The 25,329-nt window shown below is 47.8% G+C and overlaps 1 protein-coding gene across 3 annotated transcripts in view; it reads left to right on the top strand.

Moving 5' to 3' along the window:
• Positions 1 to 25,329, top strand: part of HYDIN (HYDIN axonemal central pair apparatus protein) — a 138,114-nt gene that overhangs the window by 65,971 nt on the left and 46,814 nt on the right. For 2 of the 3 annotated variants that reach the window (XM_065640591.1, XM_065640592.1), the window contains exons 18-26: positions 1,744 to 1,982; positions 4,280 to 4,535; positions 6,422 to 6,565; positions 8,295 to 8,438; positions 9,190 to 9,503; positions 21,417 to 21,636; positions 22,859 to 22,987; positions 23,688 to 23,897; positions 24,783 to 24,920. In XM_065640591.1, coding sequence (XP_065496663.1) covers positions 1,744 to 1,982; positions 4,280 to 4,535; positions 6,422 to 6,565; positions 8,295 to 8,438; positions 9,190 to 9,503; positions 21,417 to 21,636; positions 22,859 to 22,987; positions 23,688 to 23,897; positions 24,783 to 24,920 — 1,794 coding nt within the window. Of the gene's footprint in view, positions 1 to 1,743; positions 1,983 to 4,279; positions 4,536 to 6,421; positions 6,566 to 8,294; positions 8,439 to 9,189; positions 9,504 to 21,416; positions 21,637 to 22,636; positions 22,740 to 22,847; positions 22,988 to 23,687; positions 23,898 to 24,782; positions 24,921 to 25,329 lie in introns of all 3 variants that reach the window. The other variant, XM_065640590.1, reaches the window with a different exon arrangement.

Consider the following 25,329-nt stretch of genomic DNA (forward strand, 5'->3'; position numbering starts at 1 on the left):
AAGCTACCCTGTGTCAGCATGAATCAGAGGAGAAGCTGTACATTAATGTCAGTGAGAACCCAACACCCACCAGCTCGGTGTGAATATGTTGGCTGGGTAGCCCTGGGCTGGTGGCAGCGCAGTGGATGCCTCTGAGGCTACGTAAGGGATGCAGGGACAACAGAAGTTGTTGATGGGATCCGATGTGGTCAGTGAGGTCAGGCTTCTCTCGCCTACTTGCCCGGGGTTGTGTGCATCACTGGCCTTTGAGACAGAAATTAATTTGGTGCTGATTTTTGGGTGGTTTCAGGAGGCTCAGTGATTGTAGTCTCTGTGGGTAAGCAGGCAGAGCTCTGCTGGCAGGTTTTGCTTTGTTTGCTGTGTTCCTGTCTAGCTAAACACTCTGAGTTCAGCCTAATTTCTGAGCACTGCTGCTCCTCTGCAACCAAGGAGTGTCAGGAGTGCAGAAAACAAAATTATAACTAGCCAGACCTCAAAGGGAATGTAAGAATATTCCCTAACTGAGTACGAGGTCCCAAACCAGAAGAATGGAGAATAGATTGTGGATAATAATGAATGTGGAAGACGTAGGAGTGAAAAAAGCCTCACTGGTCCTTGTGGAGAAGCAGAGCCCCAGTGTTTACCCTGTGCCAGCTACCTTCCTCCATCCCATTCTCATCTTGCTCTTTTTTTTTTTTTCCAAGACTTTCTCTTACAACTCTAGAGGACAAATGAAATGGAGCTGGGTTTATTAATTTTGCCAGTGCCTGGAATAATTTTGCCTTTGGCATGCTCCAACCTGGGAAGCAGGCACGCAGACCTGACCTGCTCTCCATGCAGGACACAGTCAGCCCAAGGAGTTACTGTAGCTGGGGCACACATGCTGCTGGGACCCTCAGTGCTCAGCAAATTATCGCTTCCCTGCCCCCCAGCTACTCTTACCTGCATTAGCAGAGGTCATTTTTGGGAGTTAAAATGACTTTGAAGTGCTGTTTTTGGTTTTCTGATGTTGTTCTCCTTTGGGCTGGCTGTTAGAGCTCAGTCCCGCCAGCCTGATGGATGGAAACCTGAGCTAAGTGTGCCTGGATCAAGCAGTATTTGGATCTGTCAGGCCTCCAAGCACATCATTGCTTTATATTTAAAAAAAAAAACCCTGCTCTGCTATAATAATTTATAGCTGAATTTTCCTAAGGTGAGGGTGTTGCTGCAACTGATGATTGGTGAGACCCAAGTGCTTCAGTCCTTTAGGGGCTGTTGAGAAGCACTGCGTAACTCTTGGGGAAAAAAGTATTTGGTGTTGGGGTTTTGATCAACCAGTTCGTCAGAGTTATTCTGCCAGCTCTCAGCAGTATCCCCCAGCCATGTGGCTGCTGTGGTGGGATTTGAGCAAGTCCTGGTTTCCTCTGGCCTTGAGCCTTTCTGCAAACCTGGCCACCGTTGTTGGGAAGTCAGGAGAGATCAAGTAACTTCCCTTGGTGCATAGTCCAAAGGAGATACTGGAGGGGGAATAACCTTCTCCTGAGGATGAGCATCCCTTGGGCTGAGCAAAACTGGGTTAATGAAGCGAGTCTGTTGAAGGAGGGTAAAATAGAGATTGTATAAGCTCCTGCATAGTTGCTGTTCCAGACACCATAGTTTAGATTGAGGTAAAATAAGCCTTTCTCTTTTTTACCCTCTTATCTTCAGTCCTTTGTTTTCCTGTACCCTACAAGAGACCAGGGTCCATGGTTTCCAACCGAAGTTAGTGTTTGGCTTGTCTTACAGACTGGCAAATGCTCACGCTGGAGGATTGAACCCAGTAAAGGAGTGATCCCCCCTGAGACCGAGGTGTCTGTGACTGTCATAGCCAACTTGGATGACACTGAGAAATTCAAGGACGAGGTGAACCTGTTCATAGAGAACAGCCACACGTATGTCATCCCTGTCCGTGCCGTTGGCATCGGCACCACGATTGTCACAGATAAGCCCTTTGCTCCAGCGCTCAACTTGGGACCCCACTTCAGGTAAGGAATCTTTCAGCTCCCGCTTCTCCCGTGGGCTCAGCAAGGAGGAGTTTTGCTGTAGTCCTTCAGGCTGGTTCTCCTACGGTGCTCCAGGTCCTGGGTCTGCACTGAAGCCTCAGGAATTACTTTAGAAACATTTTGTGGCCATTTGAAAGTCATTAGGTATCTTCAAAACCCACCCAAATGGAAACCAATTGCTAAATTGTCACTGAATTGCCCTTAGTTATAATACATTTATTTCCTCACTTTATCTAATAAAGATTTGGAGGAAAACAGCAGGTCCCAGAAGCCTCCAGCTGAAAAATGCTCCATTACAAGTATAAACATATTTCCCTCTGCAATAATGTTGCTTGCTTTTCCACTTGCTGTGGAGTATCATCTCGCAACAGCAGAAAACTGTGGTGGTAGCTTGTTAGCAACTCCTCGACTAAATTAATGGTGCTGGTTTATTTCCTCTCTGCCTGGGAGTCCTGGAGGAGCAGCAGAATTTGTCTTAGCCCTGTATCATTCCTCAGTTCACTTGTTTTTCCCAGCTCCCCTGCTGGGCTGCTCTTCATTAGATGTACTCGCTCCTTTCTTGTTTCTCCCACCTGCTTTCCTCACTCTTTCCTCTGTCAATACCACAGCAGCAGCCCAGGATGCGGGCAAGCAAGGGTGGCTGCAGCATCAGCTCTAAGTGAGAGGAGGAGAAGTCTGCTGAGGTCGGGCAGGAGAAATTGGCACTGTTAATTGAAAGAGCTTAGCTTGAAGGAGGGGATTCACTGATTCTTATGCATGTGTCTGAAACCAGGTACATTCTTGTAAATAGGAGAAAAATATGGATTTTCAAGGTGTTGTTTGCCTTGTGTGTGAGACCTCTTGGGATGAGAAGAGTTGTCTTGAGGTGCCTATTCTTTTCCCTGGCTGCAAAGAAGACCAACAGTGCTCCGATAAATTTTTGGGGTAGAAAGGGCAGATAAATCATACCTTAAGCTTTAGGATAGATTTGAGGGATTTAAATATGCACCCACAAGCCATCTACCTAAGCAGGGATGTTGCAGGGAGGTTGGTGCTTGTCTAGCATTTCCTGTGCTCTGTGCAGCTACAAATGGGCTACACAACGCATGTCACCATACTGTGCCCCCCAGCTCTGCAGGCTCAGTTTGGAGTTGTTGTCATTGCTGTGGGCTGCAGAGCTGCCACTGAGGGAGCTGAGATGGGACCCGGGTGACGTCTCAAATGAGTTGGACTTTCCCAGAGCCACAAATTCTGCATCTACCCAGAGCTGTTCCAAGCTTTCATCTGTTGCTGTCAACAACATAAACCATTTCATACTGAACTTGTATACATCACTTTGTAACAGTCTGTTTCAAAGACTAGTTTGTCCTATCCTGTCACTTCTGTGTTTGTATTCAGCTGTTTATGGCACCCATGCATTTTGTAAGCCACATATTCTGTACCTTTCAAAAAGACAATAACTGTTCGAGGAACAATTCATTTTCTGGTCATGCTCAGATTTATAGAGGGTAAAATAATTACTCCAGACTAGCCTGCGGTTAGTATTTCTTTACATGGAGGAATCAATTTGCATTGAATATTTGTTTTGTTTTATGTCTCGCTGTAGTTATTCACCTCTTGTTGTTGCTCCACTCCCTCAGCAGTGGGACCTGGTCTTGCTGCCATGTTTGTATTGGGGAAGCTTTTGTTGATCTTGTGTTCTCACAGCTCATCTATCTTCCTGAAATAAACCATCTGCACCGTTCAGGCAAAAGGTGATATATTGGGGCGACAAGGGTTGGCTGGTCCCTAAGAGATGAGGGAGATAACGTGTGCCAGGGCAGGGGCCTCACCAGATGAGTCTCTACCCTGCAGCTTCCAAATAGCATCTTCAGAGGAAACCAGCTGAGGCAGCAGCTCCCAAGGGGGAGGTGAAATAGCAGGGAACCTGTTCCTCCATCCCCTTCCAGCCATAACAGGCCAGCTTAGCGTCTCATGGAGTGCGACCTGCAGGAAACACCTCAGGAAAAACTCTGAGTATTAAGCGTCAAAGGCTGGTGGTGCTCTGTCTATGGCAGCTGAGATGATGTTCTTCGCAAAGCTTTTCCTTGCTGTATGCAAACAGACCAGCTGCTGGATGGTGATAAACTTAGGGGCAACCAAGGTCTGGTTCTTGCTGAAGCTTTGAGCTAGGTCGGCCTTTTCAGAGGTGGCTTTGTTGCTGAATGTGCAGTCAGGTAACACCATCGGGGTGCTGAAACTGGGTGACCACTGGGGAATAGCAGCTCCTGTGACATTTTCCATATCTGCTTCGCTTCTAGCCTGGACCCCTGCTGTTACCACTTCAAGATAACAAACAAAGGACGGCGCACCCATCAGCTCTATTGGACAACAGAAGGTTTTGCCCCATTTCGCCAGCGTGGCAGTCTCCCTGCCATCAGTAACACCAAGGGCAAAGATTCCTCACAGAGCTCCAAACCTGCCTGCCCTGTGTTTAAGCTTCGACCACTGAGAATGGAGCTGATGCCGGGCAAGACAATGGAGATGATGCTGGAAGGCTCCTCCAGCATTCCACAGGTGAGGTCCCCACGAAGCCTGAGCCTTCCCCACCAGATCCCCTCCACTGGGGCTTCTGCAGCCGCCTGACATTTGCCTGAAAAATTGAGCAAATGCTTTCAAGAAACTGTTTTAAAATGCAAGAAGTTACCATGGCAGCACCAGTTGCTTTTCTTGCTGGCCGCCATCCGTTGCTAAGGCTTTTTTGTGTTTCTATAGCTACTGTGAACCCAAGTAGCTGATACCAAAAAACGGACTGAAGGAAGTATTGCTGCTTCAGGGGCACGTGGCAGGTTCTGAGGTGTCATGTGCTGAGACAGAAAGGGCAGAGAACATAAGTTACACTTGAACTAGGAGTACAGGCAGAAAGTAAATAAATGCACAGTAATATATCTGAGGGAAGTGGAAAGTAAAACAAAACACTTGTGAAGGGAGGGAGTGTCTGGGAGCAGCATCATTTTTCCTCTGTAGACAAACATGGGCAGCGGGCTTGTCTAGCACTGAGTCCTGGAGGAGAAAAACAAGCACAGTGTGCCAGCTCTAATGATCAGAGTGACATTCTCCATGTGAAAAACTGTTCCCAGGGATCATTATAATTGACAGTTTAACTTTTGTCAATATTTCCATAACAGCTTGCCCTAGTATCTCAGCCAGCCCTGGTGTCCTAAGGGCAGCCGGGTCTTGCAGCACCCTTGGATGGCAGCTCAGTCCTCCCTGGCCCCTTCATTCCAGGGGAAATCCAGTTCTGCAGAGAAGCTGCCAGCTATCCCTGGTATGCATTCCCTGGCTCTGGGACCACTGGGCACAGATACTTGAGTGAGTGTAAAAAAAAAAAAAAAAAAGTGAATTAAGCTCCTGCTGATATTGGAGTTTTGAAAGGTGTTTTGAAAGACTGCTTCAGTGGTAGCTTCAAGAAGACTTGATTACTAATCTTGGGACTGTCCATGTGCAGTTCTAAGCCCAAAGGTTTTGCTGAAGAGGAGGAAAAAGGTACCAGAAAGGGAATAAAATGTTCAGGATGCTGGTGAGGGTGTCTTGCATGGAAAGCTGAAAGGGCATCTGTGAGCAGAGCTGTGGCTCGTTGGCTCCTGGAGTTAAAGCCAAGACCCAGGGAGTGGGCTTTCCACCTGCCTTGGATCTTGAGAACTTAATACGCTTCAGGTTGGTCAGAAGCTGAACTCTCTGCATTGCACATGTAACACAGATGATGTTGAAGGCTGTAGGCTCTGAGGAGGAGTTGGGTTGTGCTGTTGTACCAGCAGGAAGAGTTGAGAAATGAAGGGAGGATTTTGGGGAAGTGATACTGTGAGAAATCAGGAAAAAGTCTTGAATGTAAGAGCATTCAGCTTAAGGAGAGGCTTTTCATGTCAAGTGCAAGACATGTCTTCCCTGTGAAGTTTTTTTAAAACCAGCTCTAGAAGAGCACAGTACCTCCTAGGAAGGAATGACCCCCTCTTTACCCAAAGGCAGACTGGCTGTTTGGGTTTTTGCTGTGTATCCTTTCCACCAAGCTTCCAAGGGAGGGTTTGCTGGTATTGGCCCTTTTATCACCTGTTTACCTTAATATAGTTAGATATCTTTTTAATCAGTTCCTACAGCTTTCTGTTAGCATTATGCTTAGCAGTGGGGTACATCGAAAAGATGATAATTTGTGGCAGGGATTATTACAACTGTAGACAGCACATGACTCACAAGTGCATTTTGTGGATGTTGGGATGTAGCATTGCAGACATTTAAGTCCAGAATAAATAGGAAGCATTTTAAAAAGAAAAGGGAGCTATTGAGGAGACCACTGACTGTAACTTTATGGCAGTAATACAGTTTGTGATTGGGTGGCTAACAAATGCAGTGTGTTTTCTGGGTGCCCAGCCAGCAGCTGCCAGGTGACAAGTGACTCGTGCCCACAGGTGGTGAAGGAGCGGCTGCTGTGTCATGCCATCGTGGGAAACAAGGCAGGGAAGGTACGGATCATGCATGTAGATGTCACCTGCGAGTTCGTTGCTCCTGTGCTGCAAATGTCCTCCAGAGAAATCACTTTCCGGGTGGAGAAGGTAAGTCTCTGGATTGTATCTTGGTATTGAATAGCATGGCTGGTGACTAGAAGCCTGTGGGCGGTGTGTGTGCTTGTGTTCAAAGGAGGAAGATAAACACCTTCTTTGAGTTCATGGAGCTTTGGCTATTGATTTGAGCAGGACCAAGCTTTTGCTATTAACTCTGAGATAATTATTTTGTTCCTCTGGAGCTGGGACCAGTTTCATCAGCTCTGTTCTGCCTTTCTTGATGTGGAGACAGAACTGAGCTGCTGAACCAAGGGCACAGGGTGAGATGTGTTGGACCACCAGAACAGGGTGGCTTTGTGGAGCCACCTCATGTGCTGGGGCTGCGGGTGGGAGAGCAGAGAGCTGCAGCTGAGGGATGCTAAACACTGTCCTCACCTTTCCTGAGACCCTTTGTAAAGTAAGCGAGGATTTTTTGAGATGGGACTGTTTATCTTCATCAAAAATTGAGATTACAGCTGCTCCGCTGAGGAGGATCATGACCATGTTTAGAGGAACACCAGTTTCTGTACTCAGTGTTAAGGGAGATTTCTGAGGATCCTCCAAGGCACAGTGAAGTCTGAACACTGATCCTGCAGGGAAGCTGAGAAAAACTGAGATTGCTGTCAAATCCTCAGGCTGATGGGGAAAAAGTCATCTCTTGTCTCTCTGTGCTGACTCTGAAGCTGGTATGGCTGCTAGCTCTTTGCATTTCCCCAAGCCTCACCTCCTTCAAAGGACTCGCAGACGTCCTCCAGCTGCTGTGATGGTAACACCAGGGCAAAGCAGGTGCCCTTTAGTCTTTGGATCCTGACTCTTGCGTCATCTTTCTCTCTCCCACGAGGTGTCTGAAAATGAGAAGATATTTCATTATTTAGTTTCTGCGCCCTCGAGTCTCTCCTCCAGTTCCCAGGCATCCAGAGAAGCACAAAATCCTGTGAACAGGCAGTTCAGATTTAATTAGAAGCTTTTCAGCTATCTCTGTCTGCCTGTGGTCTGCTTGATGCCATGCGCTCCGATTTATTGAGTGCTGTGACACTGCAGCTGTTTGACATCAATACATCCAGAACTAGTTTCCCAAACACTGTCTAGTTTATATAAACCATATAGGAAGCCTAGATCAATGCATAAACAGGAAGAAATAGCTTAGGCTGAGCTTAGCATTGAGGCTACAGGTGCCTTGTCACTGTAGTAGGGCAGCAGGAGACACGTTGTGACCAGGCTGCTGAGGTTTCTAGCTGGCTTTATGTGCATGTAAATGTTCAAAGTGAACCTTAGCCTGCTGCAGGCTCTCCATTATGAGCTAAATCCTACTTGCTTTTTTCCTCTGACAAGACTCACTGCTTTTATGAGGCTACTGGAGCCAATATGGTTACAAGAAATTACTGTATATGAGAGAAAAATGTCTTCTGCCCAAGAGCAGATACAAAACCAGAGACAAAAGGTCTGGGTTCACTTTCTGATTTGACCTTGTTCAAGCAGCTGCCTCCTTTTGGGGTCCTATTCCCTCATCTGTACATGAGACTACTGTTTCCTTGTCCCCCGGAGGATGCTGTGATGTCTGAACATGAATAACATCTGATACGTTCTGAGAAAAGCCTTCTAGAAGGGTGGAAACTAATAAAAATAGTAAATAGAGATGTATGCACTTTCAGGGTTGAAAAACTTGAAAAGCATCAGAAAGGGAAAGGAGGTCCATGGCTGCTTCAGGTTGCTTTTTTCTTTTTGTCTGCTGTTTCTGTAGCAACCCAGTGATGTCCTGACTCTTCAGTACAAGCCTCTTTCTTTAAAAAACATCTCCTCCCTGCCACTCAGCCTTGTCCTGGCCTTAGAGCAACCCTTCTTAGTCTGCAATGTGGACCAGCAACCCCTCCCTGCAGATGTTCAGGTGAGCAACCACAGACCTTCCTGCTGGTGGGGTTTGGAGTGGGAGGAGTGTGGTGGTATGTTTCTGTTGGGGGACCCTCTAACAGAGAAGTTTATTCTTTAGAGTCAGTAGTAGACTGGCCTGAACTAAATCAGATTTGGAACGAGCTGCTGAAGGGAACAAAACATCATCTGAATTGGGAAGATCCATCCTGGCTCTAAGACATGAGGAGAGTGGAGCAGGCAACTAGGTCTGGGCAAGCAGTGTAGTGACGGTGTCTCTTGGAAGCCATCCCAGCTCCCCAGCAGCCACTCTCAGATAACCTCAAGAGCAGGTTGCTCTCTTCAAGGGCAGCCCTGCTTTCAGAAAGGGTGAGGGTGCTCCTCCAGCCTCTGCCTGGCACCTGCCCTGTTGTTAGTGGAAGGTGTTGGACATGGACTCTACTCAACTTCTGTGCCATGCCAGCGACTGGCCCCTGCGAGAGTAAGGCTGCAATGCCATGTCACCTGTGCTGTGAGGATGAAGGAGTCTGTGGGTCCAGAATTCAGTAGAAAAATATTTATGTCCCTCTCGTATTGATGCAGAGAGATCCGAGCCTGAGATGGTCTCAGACAAGCGTGTTGTGCTTGCAGTCAGGCGCATGCTGTGAAGAAAATGAAGGATGAACTGAGCAGCATATGTGGGGGTCACACTTTGAACATTTACACGTTTCATGCTGTCAGACCTTGGGACTTCATCACACTGGTGATTAATACTCTTCATCTCCTTGCAGCCTGTGAAGCTGGAGATAGGAGAGGAACTTCATCTCTCCATCAGATTTAACCCTGCTCATGAGGAGGATTTGAGTATCAGGGTGGTAGAGAAGGCTCTGACAATACAGTTTCTTGAGCATCCTCACAAGGAGCAGGTCACCATTCGGGGAGAAGTCTACTTTCCGAATCTTCATATCGAGACCATGGCCCTGGACTTCGGCTGCATCTTGAATGACACTGAAGATGTGCGTTATATTGAGATGACCAACTGCAGCCCACTTCTTGTCCACTACTGCTGGTCGTTCCTGACAGAGAACCACATGAGCCAGATGAGGTATGTGCACCTTTGCCCTCTCCTTGAAGCTCTTTTGCTTCCTGGTGTCCTGTTTGTACTTTGTGAAGACCAAGGTGGTGATTTGCCTGGGATCTGCCAAGTTGCTTTCAACTTTCCTATGTGGAAGTAATACCTGCCAGAAGCTCAGGGAATAGGTGATTTCCACCATTTTGATGCTAGGAAGGAGGCAATGTTCTTCAGCCAAGGTGGAGCTGTGACATACTACCAACACTTTTTGCACAGCCCATAACCTAGAGTCACTCTTTATTTCTGGAGCTACAAACCCATTCTTAGGCACTGGGACAAGTAGATGTATCACATGACCTCTTTTCCTTCCCTGCCAACCCTGTTTGTTGTGATTTCATACTAAAAATCTACACAGGCACTGTCACCTGCATAATGTGCTGATGTCCCAGTCTCTTGCTGCTACTTTGCTATAGCCCATACTGGTTCTCCTGAGAAGGAAAGCTGGTGTGGAAAGCCACTTTTTCAGACCTTTGTGGCCTGAGGCAAACACCACCTTAGCGAAGTGAGTTTCCATCTGCATGTCACATTCACGAAACAGCTATATAGTGTTTTACAGCCAAATGGCAGGTTCTGCTGTGGCTTTGGGTGCAGCTGTAGATGTTGATGGGAGCCCTTGTCTGAGCGTTCCTGGGGAGCCAGGGCCATCCAGTGCTGGCCTGTAGCTTCCAAGCCCAAGAGCAACCTTGCAGTCATGCTGCAGCACATCTGTAAACACATTTATAGCCTGTCTTCCCTCTGTGGCCTCTCCACATAGTATAAAAGTCTAGTCAGGGCAGTTTTAATTGCAGTAGCAAATGGTTTTTCCATAATGCCCCAGGAAACCGAGCAAAGTTTAACCATTGTGCATTGAAGTGCTATTACAAATAATAGAGATCATCAATAAACAGTTTTGTTTGGGGAACTGGGATCTGCTTCAGAGGACATGACCTATTGGGAACTGGAAATTAGCTATTGCTATGAGGAGGGGTGAGAAGACCCGGGCACTGGGGGAGCCTGTTCACAGCTGGGTCTTACCAAGTAAGAGCAAGTCTTTATTGTGGCCATTCTTGATGTAGAGCACCTTCAAGAACAGACCCTGAAATGCAGTGGAAAGTCTGCAAAGCAGGTGGAGGAAAGTGGGCAGGGAAAGAGGAGCAGGGCTGTAAGTTCTGCTTGGAGGCCTATGTCATCTCCTGGTAAATTAGATTAAGGTTTAATTACAAGCTAAAGGGAAAATCTAATTTTGATGATAGAACAATGCATATATTTTATAATAACAGAGAAACAAGCACATTAGAGCGAAGCCTGTGTGGAATTAATTTCCTCTGGGGCCACTTGTTGGCTGGTTGCCTGTTTATCTTTACTCTTATTTATTTTTAGAACCAGTTTAGGGTTTTGGAAATGTGAATGCTTGAATCAGTTTTTAGCTTTTAATTACCTGATCTCCACCTAAATTGGCTGTGCTGGACCTCAGCCTGCAGGTGCTTGTTCTTCCAGCGGATGCTGAGTCACCCAACTCTTGAATCGGTGACAGTTGAGGGTCCTGAGTATCTGGCAGGAGACAGCAGCCTCTGCTCCAAAGGGTTTGCCGTAGCCCCTTTGCTGGCTCGTTAGTGCTGTGGACGTTATGAGAGCTCCCTTTTCTGCTCTGCATGTTAATTAAGCAGTAATGTACTCTCTCTGGGTCTATCAGCAGACACCATGTGATCCTCTGTGGCAGAGCTGGAAATGAAGACAGTCTCCAAGCTATTAACACCTTAAATTGCTCATTAAGAGTCTGGCAGAAGGGCAGCATGTCAGATATTATTTCTGGTCCACATTAAGCAATGTTGGTATTCTAAATTATCAGATCAAACTAAGTAAGTCTGACATCGAGGGAATCAAACATCAGGTCTCATGAAAGTGAGATCAATAGAATTTAACCATCCAAACATCTAACCTTGCTGGCGCTGATCATCAGAGACTCCCAGCGTCAATCAAACACACATTAATTTTGACCAGGAAAGAAAAATGTTGTTTTTCTGCCTGGACAAGACTGTGCTTATTTTTTTTTTTCTTTGAATTGTACAACCCATTTTTTCTTCCTTACTCTTTAGTCACTGCTGCTACTTTGAGCAGACTAGTCATGTAAGCAACACAATCCAACCGTTGCTGTGTGTTTGGACATGCCCAAGTCACGCCAACCCATGCCCCTTCTGTGACACTGCTGAGCCATAAATCTCTTGTGGTTACTCTTCTTCTAGACCTATGTGGTTAGAGACAGACTGAGAATAGTCTGTCCCTCATCCCTTGGACCTTTGATAGCTCAGAGCCGAGTTAAAAGCCTTTGCACCAAAATGTTTTCTGCAGTGTTGGAACGGATCTCCAGAACTGTCCAGCAGGAGACAGTAGATCTGAAGTCAAATTAAAACATTTCATTGTATTTCTTACCTTAAAGGTTTATTTTTGAAAGACTGATTTGTCCCCCTTTCTAAGGGCAGTGTCCAACTCTTCAGCTTTGTTTGGGATTCCCATCAGAATGAAAACATTAAATCCAAAGGACATACAAGGATTTTCTTACACACCTCTGACAAAAGCTGCCAAAGGCTCATTCCCAAACTTAGCTGTTCTCTAGAATTTTCGTCCTTTATTAAGGATCTATGAGTTGTCATTGACTTTGAATGCTGCTGTTCCTGCATCACCTCTTTGTGCCCCCCTTGAGATGTGTTCCCTGTCTGGGACAGAGCTAACGCATACGGAGTGATCTGCATCTCCATGGCACATGTCAAACCCCATCCATGTGTTGATCTGACACCTCTGGAGAGTGGGAACTTCTTGGCTGCACATCCAGCATAATGAATTGCCAGTAGATTCTTTGGGGAAAGGGTTTGTTGAGCTAAACATGTTGAAAATTACTTTTTCCTTTCCCATCCAGGATTTTCTCTGCCAATTTGTTTTGAACAAACTAGGAGCCTTTCTCTTCCCAAATGGGTCTTCCTATAGCATTAATAATTTCTTAAGCCTGTGCCCTCTGTCCTTCCATGTCCCCTGGCAGGCTGCACTGCAGGGACCCTGCGAGCCAGATCCAAGCCTTGTTACTGACCAAAAAAAACCCCAATTCTTTGTTATATTTGATGGATTTTTTTTCTGCTGCTTTGTTTCTGTAACAAGGAAGGAATGGAAAATGCAGACAGTGAAAAACAGTGCAAGGCAAAAATCTGACAGCAGTGCTCTGTCAGCCACCGGAGGAGAGCTGTAGCAACATCAGCAGCAAGAATATACTTCAGAATATATGTCCACTGTGCCCTGGTGCTGGGGAGTGTCAAATGAGTGACAGCAGAGCACATCCCCTTCTCACCCCCCCAGAGCTATCGGCTCCTTCGGACAGTATGTTTTGGGCTTTGGTATCCCCATGGGTGCCACTTTTCCTGCTTAAATCCCATGGGTAACTTAGAAAAGGAGGCTGAGGCATGATGGAAATGTGCTGCTGAGTGTGTCCTTCAGCTGCGCGTGGTTTGGCAGCCTTGGAGAAATGGTTTGCTCACAGTAACAGAGAAGTGGCCTCTTGTTTCTCAGCGATGGAGTCTCTGGAGGGGAGCAAGGGCTGGGTGCCAGGCAGGCATCACTTCGGGATGGCAGTCCAGCTCTGTGCTTGTGGACAGAGATGCTGGGGAGCTGAAGCAAAGGAAACTTAGGGAAATTTGGTTCTTGTTCCACTCAGAACGAAAAGTAAATACAGTGAGTGCCAAGGAGGGGTTTGGAGTCAGGAGTAAGCAAAAATGCTGTTGCCCAGTCTATATTAGAGACAAAAACCCAGATACTGGGTGTGGGATGGTGATGCCTTATCAGGATGAAGGTTGGGTGGGTGATGGTTTCCCATTTGCAACATATCTCTAAGCTTCTCTATCTTCACCTTCAGCACGGTGATCCTTGCTCTCCACCCTTCACCTCCATGTCTTCAGTACAACTCTGCTTTTTCCCAGCTCATTTGCTGTGAAGCTGCAGGTTTGGGACAGTTTCTGCTGCCCCAGGGCTTCTGACCACCAGTTATGCTGTTACACACCTGGAGGACTTTTACCCAGACTATTGCAACAGAGATTGGAGCTCAGAAGGCTGCATGGGAATCACTTTATCTGTTGTACTTGGGTTGTCTGCGCCATCAGGACAAAATATGGGAGGTGTCCATGTGTCATGCACACTCTGACCAGGCTGTGGTTGGGTGGTTCTTCTGGTTTTATAGCCAGATAGCAAACACTGGCTAGAAGGTGACTTCTTGCTCTGCCAGTGATGTTTAGCTTGCAAACCTGGGCAGCAGCCAGCTTCTGTCTTTGTGTTCTGAACATCTTTATCACCTGAGGCACACAGTGGGAACCTGAGCTGCATTTGCTCTGCAAACAGTGTCCTTTTCCCTGTAAATGCCATTACGCCTGCGCTGCTGGGTGGCTTGTGCTTTAATTCCCTCTGGGCTGCTGCTCAAGGCCTGTCTCTGCAGAGCTTTACTGTTTATGAAACAAATGTTGATTTTTATTTGGTTGGTTTTTTAAATTTTTTTTCTTTTGGTTTGTGGGAACAGCTCGCTGTCATAACCTGGCTGAGGCAGAGTGAGAGTGTTGATTTAGGAACCGCCGCTGTCGCTTCCACTTCATTTCTCTGGCAGAGCACTGACTAAGGAAGCCATCGGATTAAATCTGGGTGGCAGGAATAGGCTCTCTTCTTTATTTGCTGACCTGCTGTCACTGCATGTGGCAATGATGAGTAAGGTGGCATAGTTTTCCAGTCCTTGTTTCTTTTAATTTCTCCAGCTGTTTCTCACTCTTCACTCTTACTCTGCTTCCTGCAAGCTGTGCATCAAACAGCTTTCCTTAAGGGAAAATCCATCTGAACCCACTGGCATCGCTCTGCTCAAGAGTGTCATTCCTAGTATCGCTGTACTCTTTGCTGGTGCATCCCTGGCTTCACAGGGTGGCTGAGAAATCTTTCAACTCTTAGCAGTAGGGGCTCAAGCCAAACTTGAATCTGTTTCTCAAATCTCTCTGCGCTCGGGAGAGTCATCTTTCTCCTTCACAGGAAACCTTTCCAGCTGTGAGCTTGCTTTGCTTCCTTCCTCTTTGATGGTAACTGTCCCCTCTCCTGCTTGTCTCCATCACCCTGCACTTGTCCTCAGCTGTCCCCAATGTTGCCTGGACCAGGCCAGTCCTGTCTGATCATCCCTTGCCCTGTCCCCAGCAGCTCAGTGGGGCCACATTTCCCAGGAGTACATCTTGCCTTGCTCTCTGTGAAGCAGGGAGATAATGATCTTGTACTATGTGAGTGACCTTTAATAATAACTGAGCAGTGATGTTAACAAGCCTTTTACACAGGGTAGAAGCCACACACAACCTTAAATCTGTGATTCTGCTGGCGTGAGGAGCCCTGCTCTTTCTGGACAGGGGATGGATGATGATGCCTGTGTACTGAGAGGGTTGGAGCTGCAGTGTCTGTCTGATTTATTTTGGCATGTGACCCTAGGAAGTATATTAAACCAAAGGGATTTTTTTCGTTTGTTTCTTCTGTGTTCATTATTGTTGCTGCTTTACTTTCTTCTGCCTTTCCCTGCGGTGACCTGCTGCAGAGTCGCATTGGGAGGCTGTGCTGGGCTGTGGCATCGCTGCCTGCCTGGGACATGCCAGCCAGCCTGCATCAGCATGGGCCAGTGGAGACACCTTCTGGGGTTCAGCAGAAGCAGTCAAGATGAGCAGGGACGTTTCTGTCTGGGTGAGGACTTCAGGATGTACTCCATCATTTCATATCTCTCCTTTTCTTCACTCTGTGGTTGACACTGCAGAGAGGCAGTGATGTCAGCTGGTGAGCAGAGAGGCTGGCAGCCGTGCTGTGAGCTTGTCCCTGTGGTTTAGTTCTCGTATGGTGCAGCTGTAAGCCACAGTGCTCCAGAGGTTGCTTGGCCAGGTGTTCTGAGCTCTTTGCAGACTGCTGTGGGGTGCAACAGGGCACCTGGAGCACAGAGATGCCTGGGCAGAGCCCAGGCACATGCTGGTCCTTGACCCCCAGAATGCCTCAGCTGAGGCTTGGCCTGCTTTTTGGCTTCTTGAAGGGTGAAGCTGGCTTGCCAAACCCACGCAGCCTGGTCCTTATGACCTTAGGCTGTGTCCTGTTCATCCCTTTCACAACCTTGCTGAGATCCAGCTTCAGTTTCCTGCAGCCTTTGCCCCAAGGAGAAGGCGGACTGAGAAATATGTTCTTCCTATGGCTTGGAGCCTTCTACTTGCCTGTCTAACACACTCAGGACCAGTCTGCTGCTCTCAACTGGTTATTCCCAACCTGTTCTTTGGTTCCCCCTGCTTCCTAGCATTTTCAACCCTTGCAGCCATACCCTTTGTGCTTTGCCAAGCTCTCAGGCTTGACCCCGTGAAGACATCTCAGAATGGTGAGTGTCCAGATCCCTGCCACAAAGGCAGCTGGAGCACATCTCTCTTCCTTTGCTATCAGTCACAGGAGTCAATACAGTTGTCTGTTTGCAGAACCAATTTTTGAAGTAGCTGCTGAGGTTGTAATTGGTGCTCATTACTTTAAATAGTATCTCCCAATTACAGCTGTCAGGGCTTGTTTAATTTTGAATAGACTATGAATTGTATTTGTCATTAGAGCTACTGATTTGTTCAGAGGGACCTTTGGCCAGAGTCTGATTGAGAAGCATTTTTCTATCTGGTGGAGGATCAGGAGCTTATAAATCACCTGGCTGATATGCAATCCATGAGGAAGGACTTAATAGGTAACATTTCCCATCTGTAAAATTGGTGCAAATCAGGAAAAGCTCTGGTAAAGTCAGTGGAGACTTTTTCTAGGGCTATAACTTGTCAAGAGAGGTGAGTACTGCTGCCTGAGGGTGATCTCCAGGAAGACCTGCTGTGTACCTGCAGTTTAGGTTGGACCAGAGCGTCTGAGGAGCTTTAGCACCTGCACCCTGCAAAACCAGACCAGCTGCATCCCCTGGAAATACTCTGTGAGAGGCAGGAGCTGTGTCAGAAAGAGCTTGAGGGGCCTCAGAGCCTCCCCTGACTCTTCTTGCTGAAAGTGATGGTGCAGTTGAGGTTTGTGGGCTTCAGCAGGAGCCGAGGACTCTGAGTGCACCCAAAATGAAATCCTGTGGCTCCTGCTAAAAGGTGCTGGAGAGTTTTTGTTGCTGCCCCACAAACATGAGATGTTGCTTCTTTTCAGTAGTAACATCTCTACCTCCATTCCTATACAACTTCTGCTTTCAAACAAGAAATCAATATTCTCGCTCACCTATCCAAAATGTTGGGGTTTTTTTGTTTGTTGTGGTTGGTTGGTTTGTTTGTTGGGTTTTTTTATTTTGTGTTTTTGGGGTTTTTTTGCTTTTTTTTTTTGCTTTTTTCTCAAGTAAGTGGCTGTTAAAACTGCATGTTATCTTCAAGTTAATTAGTGGTTCGCCACAGTGGGATGTCCCCAGGACCACCTGCTGCATTCAGATAAAATCCAAATCCAGCTTAATCATTTCCAGCATGTGCAAGACAGAAGTTGGAGGTGTCAGACCTCACTGCAGTCATGTTGCTTCTCTTCTCTCTCTCTCTCCACTGCCTGGTCTGAATATCAGTGGGTGGTTCAGTAAATAGACAAACCTTAGCTCAGCAGGGGGATTCATCCCAGCAAAGAAATAGGTTATTTGGATGAAATACAGTTTAATAGTCACTGCTGATTAGGGCAAACCATCATCACCGACTTCCTCAGCTGCTGGCCAGGTGTCTCAGCTCAAGCCCAGTGTTCCCACACAGGGCACTGGGAAGGTTCTCAGTTTACTCCCATATTATATTATTTTACTTTCAGTTACAAGCATCTTTGAGCCGTCTGTGCCTTGCTCCAAAGTGTCTTTTTAATATTCATCTGATGGCCTGAAGGAGAAATAAATGTGCATCATAGGGGCCCATAAGCCTGTTTAGATGCCTGATGGGCATGTGGTCTCCAGTGCTCAGCCCTGTGATAACCTGAAAAGAGCTCATGCTTTGTTGGGAGCCTTATTTTCACGCAGCGCTGTGGCTGTGCCTAAGGGGTGCACCAGTGAGTGGTTGGTTCTTGGGGGCCAGGATGAGGGCGCTGTGCTCTGGAGAAAGCCGCTCAGCACTGTTAAAACTCTTACATTCAGTGTGAAGGGATGGTGGCTTCTGGCATGTGTCCTTGATGCTGGCAGGGACTACGGAGACCTTGGCATTACCGTTACTGTTTTGGGGTGCCTGTCCTGATGTTGCTGGCTCTCACGCAGCCTGAGCTGGCAGGGTCACGTCTTCCTGCATGAATTTTCACATCTAGCTTGCAGAAGCAGTGTGATTTCTAGCTCCTCTATTCTGGGAGGTGGGTGTGGGAAGCGGTGTGAAGCTGTGTCCCTAGCAGGCTCAGAAAGCAAGAGACAGGCTGAGATTTTTTTTTTTTTTTTGCTAATGTCTCAGATGTTGGGGGCAGTGGGTGGCACAAGGTTGTCCTGGCCCCAGCAGGAAGGACTCCACTCTCCCTGGTGTTGATCTCCCTGTGCTCCCATTAAATCCCCACAGTTACATTCCTGGCTGTGTTTTGTCTCATGTGACGGGTGACTGGGTTGGACGAGATGGACCCAGAGGGGTTAACACCTTGCTTTCAGCTCCTCCAGCTCCAGGCTGGCCTGCTTATGTCAGGAGGCTCCTTGTCTCAGCTCCACGGTGCTGGTGGAGGCACTTCCACAGCCCTTTGGCCCCTCTGGTTTGGTCTTCTCTGCAGCTAGAGGAACTGCTTTCTGCTCTTTTTCTTTATCCCTGCATTCACCACCTTTGTCTGAAGGTGCTGGAAGATGCCAGAATGTGCCAATTCACATTGGAGAAAGAGCTGCCTAAAGCCTGGCCTGATGCCGAACATCTTATCTTCCCCTTTCTTCTCCTTTTCTAAGACAATCCCTTTCAGTGCCAGGAAGATTACTTGTCCCAAGGGTCAGGTTTCTATCGATGCCTTGGGTTCCTCACTCCTTTCATTTTCATGTTACACTTCTTGTTATTTATTTTGACTTTCCCCCACTGGAAAAAGTCCCTCACTGTGCATTGTGCTTCTCTGCAGCAGGACTCGCTAATCACATCATCTCCCAGCACCAGGTCCCAGAGGGCTTCTAGTTTAGAGTGAAAAATATTGTTGTTGTCTAGGCACCGCAGTCCCGTGAAGTTGCCTCAAACCATTCTATAAAACTAAAGGTAATTTAATAAATGATTATGGATTTTCCATCTTGGCAGTTTAGCTCTCCTCAGGAGTTGTTATTAACCCGCAGTATTTATCACAAGCAGCTCTAAGAGCTGCAGTTTAATTTCGCTGCTAGGACAGATCACAGCTAGTGATTTTGGGACAGCCACCGCAGTGATGGCCAGACCCATGCGCTGAACTGGTGCATGGACTGGTGAGTAGCTGGGGGAATTTGATGGTGCTCCTGGCCCTGAATATTTGTACCCCTGTGCTGCAGGCATCTCCCTTATCACCCTGGAGAAGCAGTCTTTGGCTGCAGGCTACCCAGAGGTGGCTGTGGGATGCAACTGTAGGATGTATATTAAGATTTTTGGTTTTTCTTTTGCATTCGTTATGATTGCTGCTTTACCTTCTGCTGCCTTGTCACAGCAGAGCTAAATTTAACTTCATCCTTATGCAGATGCCCAAGTTAGTGGCTGCTGGAGCTGTTGAGCAGCTCGGACACCCACAAGTGCACCCTGACACGTATTAAGTTGCTTTGGCTGGGATGGGGCTGGAAATGAGCGATGCTGTGCAGGGGCAAGCGAAACACCTTCGTTGCCTCTAGTCCTGGCTTGTTCTTCCATGTGGACAGTACCAAGGTCTTGCTGGGGGTCTGCCATTGGGGTCCCAGCAGCAGGTAGAGGGGTGACAGCACCGCTGTGCGTTGGTCCCTGCTCAAGGAAGCTCACCTGGGCTGAGCGTTGTTCTTGCATGTGTTTGCAGGAAGGACAAGTCTGCTGGGACCTCTTGGGGGTTGTGAAGAGCAGAACCTCTAATCCAGAAATGAAAACCAGCTTTAGATAATCTACGAAGCTAAAGACAAATATTCATTAATGGTCCTGAACTCCCAGCTGGGAATGAAGCACCCAGGTTGCTGTAAAAATCTACCTCGTTTGCTGATGTGGAACACTTGCAATCAGACATGGTGACAGGCAGGCGTGGTTTGAGTGTGTCCATCTGTGTGGCATTAGAAAGACAAGCAGAATTACTGTGAGCACCTGCTGTGATTTAAAAGTGGGAATGTAATCTGAGTCACCTGGGAGCATTTGAAAATGTTCAACCACATACTTTTTACCGATAGATGTTGGTCAAACTATAAACTCAGCTCTGTTCGGAAAATGAGCCATTGAGCTGCTTTGCTGAATCATTTGCCAAATTGGTCCTCAAACGGTTTGCATTTAGAGACTGCTGGGGAGGTAATCGGGTAATCATGCTGTCAGTAAGTGCGATGTCAGTTACAACCTTGTTTCAGCAGAGCTGCTGCCCTTTTAGCAATAGGTGCTGTTGGAGCAGTTCTGCAACCGCGGAATACCTGCGATGCAGCAGGGAGCTGCATCTTGTCATTGACATTTTGCAGTATATTGATTAAAAATGACTAAAGCTTCTTTCCTCAGAGTACTAATCGCTGCTGATTTGGCACTCATCAGGATCAATGGGCGGTTTAATTGTGAGCCTTTGCCTGGAATTGTTCCACGTGTCTTTCCACGTTGCTGTGTGTGTGTGAGGATGTCCCCTGATGGGCTCCATGGGTGCCTGTCTGGTCAGGGCACCACAGGCTGCGGCTCCAGCCCTGCTCCTGCCTGATCACACTTACAGAAAGTACAAGCAAGCAGCAATGCTGGTAGCTGACTTACAGCTACAGGTAATTGTCAGGGGAAATATTCAGGATAAATATCTAATAGAGCTGCAAAACTTCTTCCTTTGGACCTCTGTAGTATAGTGTTGTGCCTTGGAAATACTTAAATTTCTATTGTAAAAATTCTTCTTTCTTAGTTCTGATGCATAGAGATCTCCAAAATGCCTTCAAAAGATGACTCTGGAACTAAAAATTGATAGTGCTGAAATCATGGCCTCCTCAGAAGCCTTCATTTCACTGGTGCATTCTGTGCATCCTCAGATCCCACCACTTGAGAGTGCTTTGGCTGCCCATAATAAGAATCTCTCGTGTGTCCCAGTATGGGCAGCTCTCCTCTTCCTCAGGTCCCTCTTTTGCTCTGCAATACTGTTGCCTTGTCCTGGGGTTAACCAATTCAATGCCCTCAGACACATGGTGTGAATTTTGGGGTTGTCCTGTGCAGGGACAGGAGTTGGACTTGATGGTCCTTGTTGGGTCCCTTCCAGCTCAAGACATTTGATGATTCTGGGTGGGGAAGGCACGGTCTGTGGCAGTGGGTGTTTCGGGAGGGCACTGGTGAGTCTGTACTGGTTTGTGGCCGTTCAGATCTGCTCCTTTGTGTCTTAGTCTCACTTTTTCACATGGGTGGTGTCTCTTTTCCTTCTGTGCTTTCTGCCTTCACAAGGAGGCTGAGGGGAGACCTTGCTCTCTACAACTACCTGAAAGGAGGTGGTAGCATGGAGGGTGTTGGTCTCTTTTCCCAAGTAGCAAGTGATAGGACAAGAGGAAATGGCCTCAAGTTGCATGAGGGGAGGTTTAGATTGGATATTAGGAAAAAATTCTTCACTGAAAGGCTTGTCAAGCACTGGAACAGGCTGCCCAGGGCAGTGGTGGAGTCACTATCCCTGGAGGGGTTTAAAAGATGTGTAGATGAGGTTCTTAGGGACATGGGTTAGTGCCAGTGTTGGGTTAATGGTTGGACTCAATGATCTTGATCTCTTCCAACCAAAATGATTCTGTGATACACCTCTGTCCTCACGTTCAAACATTTTATTTTCCAGATTCAGCCCTCCAACACCTAAATTTTTCATCAGACCCCAACCACCAGAGGAGGAGGAAGTCTGGTCAGAGTGCTCGGTGTCTGCAGAGAGCAGCTGCAGGGACAGGGATGCAGAGGAGCCAGCGGAAGCCTTGGGAGCGGCAGGGGATCATGCCCAAGAACCAGCACATGCAGATGATTCTCTGGAAGCAAAGGTAGATTTTCTTTTACACCTACTGCCTGTGCTGCTGTCCTTGGCTTCCTACTGAAAAGCCACACTCATGGACCTGGATAAGTAGGATCCAAAATTGCTTTTAAGGATACATCTGGATTGTAGTTTTGTCTTCTGCTTGTGTCACTGTATCAAGGCAATGTCTGTATAATCTCCCTGGGGAGGTAGGAGACCATAGCCCTAGGAAAGATGTGGGTTAGCATCTTTGGGAATTTACACTTGGCAAAGCTTTTCTAGATTTGAAAACATGGAGACAACAGAGAAACACTTGCGTGAGAAAAATCTTCCCTCCCATGTGCTTTATCTCCTGGGGAGATTAGGGCTAAGGACGTCCTGTTAGCGTTCTTGCGGATTCTGCCGAAGTCTAGGCCACAACACGAAACACTACTTCACGTTAGTGAAGAAGCAAGTATTCTTAATCTTCAAGAGCAATCACAAAGCCCTAGTTTATAAACAGGGGTCAGAAGCTTTCTTCTGAAAGATGCCATTGGAGGAGAACGTTGGAGATCCTCGGCTCTCCAGCAGTGATGAGTGCATGAGATGAAACCTAAGCACCATCTGAAGTAGGATAGTTGTGCCAAGCACTTTCGAAGTCCTTATTTTCCTGTTTTTAATTACTCGCACTTGCCGCTGTGTTCCTGGTTTTGTCACAGAAAGCCTAACGTGTCCAGGCATGGGGTTCTCAGCGTGTTCCTTGGGCAGGAGTGAGTAAAGCTGGACTGGCACGAGGGTGGAAAGTGCCCTTGAGATCTCTGCCAGGACTAAGTGCTGGATGCACCCAACTTCCCTCCTGCAAGCTTGCATGCGGGAAGTGCGGATGGAGCCCGTGTCTCATCTGTGGATGGGCTTGGACCCACACACAACTGAAGGCATGGACATAACCCTACTCGATTTGTGCCCAGGTCCCATCTTGGCTGCTCCTAGCTTGATGAGATGGTGGAACCTGTAGCAGAGTGGTCTTGCCCAGACCAGCCAGCTGTTCACTGCAGCCCATGATGCTTGTTTTCCAGCCACAAACATCCACTGCTGAAGAGCCTGAAGGTGCTGCGGAGCTGGAAGGTGCTGTGGAGCTGGAAGGTGCCATGGAACCTGAGGGTGCTGGCGAGGCTGAAGGTGCTGCAGAGCCAAACGGTGCTGGGGAGGCTGAAAGTGCTGGTGAGGCTGAAGGTGCTGCAGAGCCAAACGGTGCTGGCGAGGCTGAAAGTGCTGGCAAGGCTGAAGGTGCTGCAGAGCCAAACGGTGCTGGGGAGGCTGAAGGTGCTGCAGAGCTGGGAAGTGCTGCGGAGACTGAGCGCCCAGTGAGGATCAAGGAATTGATGCAGTTTGTGGAGACAGAGCCCCTTGCCTTGGGAGTGGAGGAGGTAAGTGGGAATCTGTCTGTCTTCTTCATTTCCAGAGTGGCAAGCAGTTATGTAGCCCCCGCTTCCACTGGTGGCCCTCAGTGCTGCTCAGAGTGGCCTCACCTCTCCAAGCACATCACCCAGCAACGCTGAAACAATTGGAAAGGCCGTGTGGGACATACCATAAGGTTGACCAAGGACATTACCTGTGCAGCACCCTTGGAGTGCATTACTCATCTTGTAACTGATCAAGTGGTTGACAGGAAATTTCTGGAGTAGCTTTTGCTTGTAGCATCTTGGGAGAGCAGTGTGGAAATCAAGGAGACAGTGAAAAGCATCAGGAGTCAGCTGAGCTGGGCTGGAGTCCTCTCCTGGCTCCAAGGGCTCTCACCTCTGTGTCTTGTGTGTTTTCTGGAGGCAGTAAAAAGTGTTTTTAAAGGCAAGTTCTGCAGCAAAGAGAATTTCTTGCTGCCAAGAGACCTCCCATATTACTTTAATGTAGTGTATTAATTAATGCGTTAATTAGTGAGTATGGGAGAAGATTTTTCCCATGGTCCCTCCACTGGTAAGTAGGATGGATGCAGGATGAGATTAGGATGATTTTGCCTGTGTTTGAGGAAGAGGCCCCTCCAGCTATGGCTGCCCTTTGCTCTAAGCCATGGCTGCTCTTCTGCATTGATTTTGATCCTCCACATCTCAATCTATCCTCCCCTACCTCCAGGTTTTTGACATCCAGCCATTGTATGGCATGCTGCAGCCGGGTGAGAGCCAGCAGGTCACATTCACCTTCTTTGGCCACGCAAACATTGTCACCCGTGTCACAGCGCTGTGCAGGGTGGAGGGAGGTCCAACCTATGAGGTCGCACTGAGTGGGGAGGCTTCGCTCATCAACTACCTCCTAGACATCACGGAGATCAACTGTGGGCTGCAGGTACCATGTGTTTCTCTTAGTAGATGTCCTTGTCTTGAAACCATCACCAGCGGGTTGTTGCCCACCTAGGTCTAGTGCTCTCTCCCATTCCCAGTTACTTTGTTGGCCGTATGGCTTGGAAGTACAACCTTTGAGTGATATGTTCTGTATCCAAGCTGGTTTTTAATGGCTTCTCCAGCCCTGCCAAAGTTGGGAATTCTTCCTCTTCAAGGTAGCTAATGCTGCCTTGTATGGCAGGCAGGATCCCAGTGGTGATCTCCAGAGGAACATATCCCCAAGGCATCCATCTGCTGATCTGTCCCTAAAGCCTGAGGTCCAAGGAGATGCTCTTTGTGAGTGGTCTTGATTAATCAACGAAATAGTCCAGGGAGTTAAATTTTGCTTCCCTATCACCGTAGCTGGAGAGAATGTCCCAGAATAATCCCCACTTATTTTCCATTAAAAACCCCACAGATATTTCCAGCTGCTGGCCCTCCACGTGTTGCACTGTCTCTGCTTTTGCTGTCACTGCAAGATCTGCAAATACTTGCATGTAGGCACCTTTTTTTCTGAGATGTCTTGATGCCTCTTCCTTTGTTTCAGCTGGCTGTTGGATGACACCTCGAAGGGCAGAGGATTTACATCCTCTTTGGTTTCTTTATTGCTGAACTTTGTGGTTGGTGTTTCCTCTCCGCACACTGCCATGAATATCTATTCCTCTGTAGGGCTAAGAGGTGCCCTGTGGGTTCCCCACGTTAACCCAGGAGAGTCAAGTGCCCATATCTCCTCCTTTCCTGCTTCTCTCCTGCGTTGTGTTTATTTGCTCCCATCCCAATGAAAGCAGAAGGAGATTCTCAGTAGCAGAACCTGTGTCTTCAGCTTCCCACTCCTCTGCCCTCTCTTCAGCTGTTTAACAAAGTCACCGAAGCAGAGGTCACCCTGCAGAACAGCGGGAAGGTTGGATTCACCTACATGGTGCTGAACCCCAGCACAGCCCCTGCAGACAGCCCTGTGCCTGGCGTGCCCCTGGTCCTGCCCAGCACGGTGAGTAGTGCCAGGGATGAACCCTGGGTCAGGAGAGAGTTACAGAGAAAGGAGCATGGCCAGCATGTGGAGGGAGGTGATTCTGCCCCTCCACTCTGGTGAGACCCCCCTGCAGTGCTGGTCCAGCTCTGGGGTCCTCAGCACAGGACAGACATGGACCTGCTGGAGAGGGGCCAGAGGAGCCACAGAAATGATCCGAGGCTGGAACAGCTCTGCTGGGAGGACAGGCTGAGAGAGTTGGGGTGTTCAGCCTGGAGAAGAGAAGGCTCCAGGGAGACCTTATTGCGGCCTTTCAGTGCTTAAAAGGGGCCTGTAAGAAAGATGGGGAGAGACTTTTTAGCAGGGCCTATTGTGACAGAACAAGAGGTGATGGTTTTAAACTAAAAGTGGGGAGATTCAGGCCAGACAT

The sequence above is a fragment of the Caloenas nicobarica genome, chromosome 9 (assembly GCF_036013445.1).
Source record: "Caloenas nicobarica isolate bCalNic1 chromosome 9, bCalNic1.hap1, whole genome shotgun sequence".
In the NCBI taxonomy this organism is placed as follows: domain Eukaryota; kingdom Metazoa; phylum Chordata; class Aves; order Columbiformes; family Columbidae; genus Caloenas; species Caloenas nicobarica.